The 8793-nt window shown below is 43.7% G+C and overlaps 1 protein-coding gene across 1 annotated transcript in view; it reads left to right on the top strand.

Annotated features, from left to right (window-relative positions):
- The window catches only part of SHLD1 (shieldin complex subunit 1), a gene marked incomplete at its 3' end in the record, with an annotated part of 176531 nt that extends 168199 nt beyond the window's left edge, over positions 1-8332 (top strand). The window contains exon 3 of the mRNA XM_082250998.1: positions 7833-8332. Coding sequence (XP_082107124.1) covers positions 7833-8332 — 500 coding nt within the window. The remainder of the gene's footprint in view (positions 1-7832) is intronic.
- Positions 8333-8793: the final 461 nt, after the last annotated feature.

An 8793-nucleotide genomic window follows, 5' to 3' on the forward strand; every position in this document is an offset into this window, starting at 1 on the left:
ACTGGTCGGTCACTAATGCATCAGTGACCAGCAGTGGCAATACATTAACCCCCTCATGCTGCATAATACAAATACCATTGGTAATTAAATTAACCACTTGCCAACCCGTCACAGTACATATACTGTGACAGGGTGGCAGCGACAGGTGTACATCGCTGCCTGTTTTTGGTGTATGCCCCTCTTCATTTTAAAATTATTTGGGGGGAAAAGTCATTTTCGGTTTCGGTTTTCAGCCAAGGGCATCCTGCATTTTCGGTTTCGGTTTCGGCAGAGAATTTTCATTTCGGTGCATCCCTAGTTGTGGCAGGTGTGTGCTATACTATAGATATAATGTGAATTATTAATACTTACAGGGCTTTTTTTCTCAGAGAATAGGTGCAGGAACTCCCCCTTTCTGGGTCAATTCTTTTCTCTGCCCCTACCCACCTCCGAGCACCATTTCTTGATTCAACCCCTCAACCTCTCAGTGCTGCCCCTTTAGAGAATACAGAGCCAGGTATCATTTTGTGGTGCTAAGTAATTTGTATGGAATTTGGTAATAATAGCAAGAAAAGCAGTAAAATAGATCCCCTGCAACCACCAGCAAAAGACCCTCCCCAGCAACCACAGATCTCCCCGCAGCCAGCATCAATAGACCCCCTTCCTCAACAGCAGGTCCTATCCAGCAACAATTGACTCCCCAGCATCATAAGCCCCCCTCCAGCAAATCAGCAACAATTGACCTCTCCAGAAACAATAAACAACCATGCAACATTAGATCCCCCAGCAGCCAGTATCAATAGACCCTCCAGCACACTCCAGCACCCCTTGCCATTAAATATAGTACCATTCAGTACTGAAGGTGCTGGAACTGCGTTCCCCCGCGTTCCTTCTGTAAAAAAGCCTTGAATACTTATGATATAATCAGATGCTTCTTTAACAACATAAAGTCCACAACTATGCAAATGTTATGTAAATATATTGTGATGATCCTTCCCGCCACTGACATCCGTGTTGTACAAGGTGCTCACTCTTCCTTCTCCTTTCGTGCAGTTAAATGAACACCTCCATGTGCCACCACGATGAGTGCTCCCCCCCCCCCTTATGGTTGGGTTCTCACCTCAGATGATGTGACCTCGCACCTAAGCTCGGTCTAATAACGCCTTTTTGCCTCACCCCAGCTTGGGGATGAGCATCCAGTTAGCCCCAATACGTACTGCTTGTCTTCTCACTCCACTCCTCCACAGCACTGTTGTGCTCACTCCCAGCCCCGTTCTCTGCAGCCTCAGCTGCACTGGACAGTGAACTAATAGCAAGTGATATGTGCTGAGCGGCTTCCTGTTCATTTCTCATACTGAAGCATAGTAAACACAGTTTACAATGCTTCAGTTAAGAATGAACACAGAATCCTGAATCATCCCCCACAGCAGCCAGCGAGAGAGGAGAAGAGGGAAGCTGGCAGCACTGCAGAGGGGAGACAGGGTGGTACCAGGAAGCAGGGGAAATGGGCACTGCACAGGGTAATTAGGGTATGCCAAGGCATACCCTGTGCACACGCCTATGCGCTGTACACGTGTAAGCGTTTACATGCACACAGTGCAAATGTACTCTATTTACCTGCTTGGGCCTGACCTGTAAATATTAAAGGGTAACTCCACTTTCGTGGGAAAAAAATAGCAAATGAAAAAAAAATTATATAGCAAATACAACTGCAACATAAGTCATTATGTAATTGAATGTTAATATAAATGACCTTTCCTTCTCAATCTGCAGCACTGTAATTCTCAGTAAAATGCAATGCAATATGGCTACCTGGAGGTGTTCTCTACATAGAATGTGTACAGAACGCCCCCAGGTATATAATGTCCTGTTTGTCTAAATGGCTCACTGATTTTTCCATAAGTCTGTACTAAGATATTAGTCAGATTTTAGGCATCCCCTGAGGAAAGGCGGTTTAACCTTAAAGTGCGTAATGGGTTCTTCACTGTAAGAGCGGTAAGGATGTGGAATTCTCTTCCACAAGCAATCGTATCAGCAGGGAGCATTGATAGCTTCAAAAAACTATTAGATGGACACCTTAAAGACCACAACATAAAGGGGTATACAATGTATGGTTAAAAGCAAACACACACACACACACATCATAGGTTGAACTGGATGGACTGATGTATTTTTTCAACCTCACTAACTATGTAACTATGTAACAAAAATGTAATTTTTGGTGAGATACTTCCAGTAGGAATTCATGTCTAAAGGGATGCAGACCCTGCAAGTTTTCTCATTAGAGCCCTCAGGTGTAGCAGCTGGTTGATAATTATGAAACCACTCCTAATAAATTCACTTAGCACATGGACACAGACAAACAAAGGTTGACTTCTTCAGAACAACAAAAGGTAGGAATCTGCATCAAAGTTTGTTAAAATCCTTGCAATGTACAGAGATCACCCAGAGGGGAATTTTTTCTCAACAAAAGTGGAGTTACTCTTTAACAATTTGTAATCAGCATGATTAAATGTTTTTGTGTTGACATGCTGGTTTTTAATGGCCGTTTGCATCCTACCAATGAATGATGCTAGGCATCAAGAGCTCCCTGTGTCCGAACAACAAAGGCCCCTAAGTGGTGGAAGCCACCTGCATCCTGGCAACAAAAGCCCCTAGCTGGCAGGAGCCGTCTGCATTCTACTAATGAATGACACTAGACGTTAAGAGCCACCTATGTCCTAGCAACAAATGACCCTAAATGGCAGAAGCCACCTGCATCCTAGCAACAGAAGGCCCCTAGGTGGAAGGCGTCACTTGCATCTTAGCAACAAAGGCCCCTAGCTGACCACCTGCATCCTACCAATAAGTGGCACTAAGTGCTAAGAGCCATACATGTCCTAGCAATGAAGGACCATAGATGGCAAAAGCCACCTGCTTCCTAGCAACCCTTGCCATACTTAAACTTTGCTGCCATTGTGCTGTGAGCTGGGCATCCACTGTGCCCCCAAGTGCCTTTAAGGAGGATTGGGCCACCTTCAGGCTCACCTGCCCCCTATCTATCCATTAGAGTGCATGTGCTTCCACTGTGGAGACTCTCATACATTTACAGGAGTTGGGACTGCAGGTAACACAGGGTGCCGTGAAGTGGCCCTGCAGCTTACACATGCATTTGCAAATGTGCGCTAAATAAACTCCTGTTTTTAATGCATACTGTTAGACAGGTTAATTCGGTTGGTAAGCAAACTGGTTGGTTAACTGAGCTGGGAATTTTTTCTGTTTTTGTCTCGCATGCATTGCCCTTCCATGTGCTCTTTGCTATGAAGGCCAGTTATAGGTGGGGGCAGGGGGCATTTTGTTTGTTCATACTTAAACTTAGTCTTTGTAAAAGCTCCCAATGCTCTTTTACAAGCTGAGCCCCATGTGAACGAGTCAGGCAGCTCCGATTGCCGCCTGACACCCGCGATCGTTCCCCCCGCTGAGAGAGAAGGACGGTCAGCTGTTGTAAACACAGCAGACCGTTCTTTTCTCTGGAATGATCATAGAGCGCCTGCGATCCTTCTATATAGGATCACATGTCTCTATGGTCATTTCAGAAGCCACCCCCCCCCCCCCACAGTGAGAATCACTCCCCTAGGCTCACATTTAACCCCTTGATCACCCACAGCGGGGAAACCGTTGCGTGTGTCAGGCGGCTCAGATTGCCGCCTGACATCCGCGATCACTCCCCGCTGAGAGAGAAGAACGGTCAGCTGTTGTAAACATAGCTGACCGTTCTTCTCTCTGGAATGATCATAGAGCGCCTGAAATCCTTCTATATAGGATCACAAGTCTCTATGGTCATTTCAGAAGCCACGCCCCCCCCCCCACAGTTAGAATCACTCCCCTAGGCTCACATTTAACCCCTCGATCACCCACAGGGTTAACCCCTTCTCTGCCAATGGCATTATTACAATAACAGTGCATATTTTTAGCACTGATTATTGTAGTAATGTCACTGGTCCCCCCAAAAGTGTCAAATATGTCAGTTAGGGGTCCGATCTGTCTGCCGAAATGTCGCAGTCCCGCAAACAATCCCAGATCGACGCCATTACTAGTAAAAAAACAATAAAAATGACATAAATCTTTCCCGTAGTTAGTAGACTCGATAACTTTTGCGCAAACCAATCAAAATACGCTTATTGCGATTTTTTTTTACCAAAAATATGTAGCAGAAAACAAAATTGACCTAAAATGTAAAAAAATTTAGATTTTTACATTTTTTTTTTTTTGAGAATGTCATATAGCAGAATGTGAAAAATATTGTTTTTTTTTTTTTCAAAATTGTCGCTCTGTTTTTTTTAGAGCAAAAAATAAAAATCACACAGGTCATCAAATACCACCAAAAGAAAGCTCTATTTGTGGGGAAAAAAGGATGTCAATTTTATTTGGGTACAGCGTCGCATGACTGCGCAATTGTCCGTTAAAATAACGCAGTGCCGAATCGCAAAATAGGAAGGTAGAGGGCAAATCCTTCCGGTCTTAAAGTGGTTAAAACAGCCAGCCTGATGACCACAGCAAGTGCAAGAAGTCCGAGGCAGATGGGAAAATGTTATCTTCTAATGATATCCATGTTTGCATGAGTCTTATTTACATTTAAAAAGCAAAATGGCCTTTGCATATATATGTTCAAGTTCTATCACATATAGCAGGAAGCAAATTCACTTTGAAATGCCCTCTAGGGCTCTTGAATTCTTTTTCATGTTCTGACGATTTCTGCAAAATGAGATGAAATTACGGAGCGCACCCGCTTTTGTTTTGCTTCAGTGATGGCAAATGTAAGTTCTTGTACAAAGGACATTTCTTCTCATCATCAAATCATTAATCCAAGGTCGTTCTGATCCTTTAACAGCTATACAGTTATTTGGTCTTGCCAATTTATTCAGCACTCTAAATAATAAGACCATGCAAAAACAAGTTTTGAAAGAAATAAAGATGCGTTTGGAATGGGGATGCAGCGTCATGGGGATACAGGTGGCTCCCAGCCCACTGGCAAAGCTGTCAACGATATCTTCTGGTCAAGGCTTCTGTTCATGAGCCAACAGGGCAGGCTCCCTATCATGTGCCCACTGTAAGAGCCAATCACAGCAGTCACATGATACAGAAGCCGCTCCACTTCCCGACACTAGAGCCCACTTAACGCCACTTCCTGGTGGCCCTTTAAGACGTTAAAGCTAAACTCTGACTGCGACAGACTCAACCGGGAGGCTTTTGGAGGGGACTGCAAGCTAGCCTCTTGCCTACTAACTGTGGGCCCTGGCTTATGAGGGGGCACTAAACTATGGAGGTGTTTGCCTGGGGGACCCTTGGAGTGGTTTTGCATTGGATTCGGGTCCATGTCTCCCAGCAACACACAGACTCTGGTAACCTAGGACCCGGATACAGATTTGGGGCCTCTGTGTCCAAACCAGCAATGACTGATGAACCCCCCCCCCCCCCCCCAGACTCAGAGTAGATGTAATATAATCAGCTCAAAACAACCTGATGCTGGGGTCTCCTGCTATATTCTGTGTGCTATGTGTTTATTATTAAGCGTGTCTCTCCCATTGTGTGCCTCCTAGGTGTGAATTCCCATTGTTAATTAAGTCACCTATTGTTTCTATCTGTTGGCTAATCTATTTGGAGGTTCCTACATGATGGCATTTGTCTTGTATCAGCTTTACCTCATTATCCAACCATTGTGTGATGTTTTGTGTAATATTTGGATTTATTGTTCAAGTGGGGACTGGCCTACTTTTGAAGTGTATAAAAAAAACGGTATTTCTGTTCAATAAACAGTCATTACTTTGGTATTATCTCAATATCTTGTCTGTGTATGGTGTTAGGGGTAAAGGGCTGGTATTAGCCATTATGGAGGGGTTTGGTGGAAGCACCCAAGCCGGGTGCCAAGCAGTCTGTCACACTGACCAAGGCTATTTTTTGGGCATGTGTACTATATACATAAATCCACACTAATGACTTATGTTCCATGTGTCTAAGCTGCAGCATTATGTCATTCCTGTACAGTGCAGTCAGTGAACATCTGATGCTGAGAACTACAGTTCTTGCTGGAGTATTTGGATCACAGGAGTTCCGCTGCACTCCAGTTTCTCCAATTATTAAATGTCTTGCATACTTTTCATTGACTGCAAGCCACTCTGCGATTGAAGGAGGTGTGGATGAATGTCACAATCTCCCCTCCTCCTATTAATGTATGCATTCACTAAAAAGAATGCAAGGCATTTACTGATTTGAGGAACTGGAGTACCAGTGCCCCACTGGGATCTGAGTACTCCACCAGGAACTGTAACTCTCAGCACTGGATGTTTGTCACTGACTGCACTGTACAAGAGTGAGTGAAAGTCAAGGTTGTACATAATACTGCAGCCTAGACACATATAACACACTTCATTAGTGTTACTAGGACACAGGTGGTTCTTGATACCCAGTGTCATTCATTGCTGGGATGCAGGCTGCTCCTGTCACCTAGGGGCCTTCATTGCTTGAACGCGGGTGGTTCTGCCATCTTTGGGTCCATCGTTGCTAAGATTCATGCTGCTTTTTCTGCCTAGTGTTGTTCATTGCTGGAACACAGGTGGCTCTGGTCACCTAGGGGTTTTCGTTTCTAGTATGCAGGTGGTTCCTGTTGCCTAGCAGCACTCCTTTCTAGGATGCAGGAATCCCCTGTCACCTAGTGGCCTTCGTTGCTAGGACGTGGGTGGTTCTGCCATCCTGGGGTCCTTTGTTGCTAAGATACAGGCTGTTTTTTCTGCCTAGTGTTGCACAGGTGGCTCTTGTCACCTAGGGGTTTTCGTTGCTAGGATGCAGGTGGTTCCTGTTGCCTAGCAGCACTCATTTCTAGGATGCAGGAATCCCCTGTCACCTAGTGGCCTTCGTTTGCTAGGACGTGGGTGGTTCTGCCATCCTGGGGTCCTTTGTTGCTAAGATACAGGCTGTTTTTTCTGCCTAGTGTTGCACAGGTGGCTCTTGTCACCTAGGGGTTTTGACATCTTTCCTTTCTAGAATGCAAGCGGCTTTTGCCACCTAGGGTCCATTGTTGCCACAAACTAGATTGTTCTTGATGCCAAGGGGTTGATTTACTAAAACTGGAAAGTGCAAAATCTGGGGCAGCTCTGCAAAGAAAGCAATTAGCTTCCAGATTTTTTGTCAGAGCTTAATTGAACAAGCTGAAGTTAGAAGCTGATTGGCTACCATACACAGCTGCACCAGATTTTGCACTCTCCAGTTTTAGTAATTTAACCCCAGAATTTCTATATTTTACCCAATATGCAACATGTTGTGCATGTGTTGCATCCTATCATCCATTCAGTTCTGTTTCCTTTTGGAATACTTGTATTTCTCGTCAGCCTGTCTCCCCACTGCACATACAAACTATTTTGGGACTCAAGGTGGAGATGTCAATGTGCCCTCTGCTAACCGTTCTTCTTATCTATGCCCTACCACTTCCTTGCCCTATTGTGCCCTTAGAATCATTCTAACTACACTGGTGTTTAAGATATTGGTTGTAAGACTGTGTAGTAGAATGCACCTGTAGTCTGCTTGTGTTTAATTATTTCTGATGACGATGCAATGTAAAACACATAAGGTGGGATTTGACGTCATCACGCATGCTACACAAGGCACGCTGCAAGGTCCACTAGCATTCTGCAAGCTGCTTGGAAGGGTGAGGAGTCTATCAATCTCCCTGGGGCTTGACACCATATTGTAGTAATATCAGCTATATTGGGATGCTCATGGATGTGCAAAGCGTTACATGCACTTGTATAATGTAAGAGGATTTTTCTAAATTATGATAAATTACTTTCATCCATTAATTATTTTACATTTTTCTTTAGGTTACAGAACAAGCGATTGTGAAGACAGTGAGAAAATTAGACTTGAAGATGATGAAAGACTGTCTGCATTGTCACCCACCAGCAGTTCTTCCATTGTGAGAGAACAAAGGAGCGGCACCATCGCCTCTTCACCCAATCTAGAAACCAATGAAGACATTGATGACGCCCAACTTCGGGCAAATTTAGATGCATTTTACGAATTAAGCTCCCTGCCTGGAGACAACGTGTTTTCCCATCAGCTTACTGAGAAAATATTGGAATTAAAGCAGAAGAAACATTTATATGCTCTACGCAGCTTCCAAATGGGAAAGATTATTTTACGTCAAGAGGGAACAAAAGTCGTACAGAGCTCTGTCACTGATAATGTATTTTCTTCCACTGGATCGACCCTGAATATAAAACCAGTGCCAGGGCTTTCTGATGATGTGATCAGGTTTCTAAAGCAAACAAAATCTACAGAAGAGGGACCTAACCACCAGAAGGTTTTACCTCCTTCATGACCAGGGCATTTTTTGCTATTCAGCGACTTTAACTGGTAATTGCACAGTCATGCAACACTGTATGCAGATTACATTTATATCATTTTTTTTCACACAAAGAGCTTATCTTTTGGTGGCATTTGATCACCACTGGGTTTTATTTTTATTTTTTCAATATAAATGGAAAAAGACAGAAAATTTTGGGGAAAAAAAACTGATATTTTGTACTTTCTGTCATAAAACATATCCAATAAAAACAATCAAAACATCTAATTTCTTCATAAATTTAGGCCAAAAATGTATTCTGCTACATGTCTTTGTTAATCTTAATTAGTGTAGTAATTGGTTTGTGCAAAGGTTATAGAGTCTACAAACGATGGTATATATACTGGAATTTGCACAGCTATGACACTATACTGTGTCAGTGATCAGCAACTTATAGCGGGACAGTGATAGTGTGGCAAGCAAGCTGACGCTGGCTG

This window comes from Pelophylax lessonae, assembly GCF_965119305.1.
Source record: "Pelophylax lessonae genome assembly, chromosome: 3".
Classification (NCBI taxonomy): Eukaryota; Metazoa; Chordata; class Amphibia; order Anura; family Ranidae; genus Pelophylax; species Pelophylax lessonae.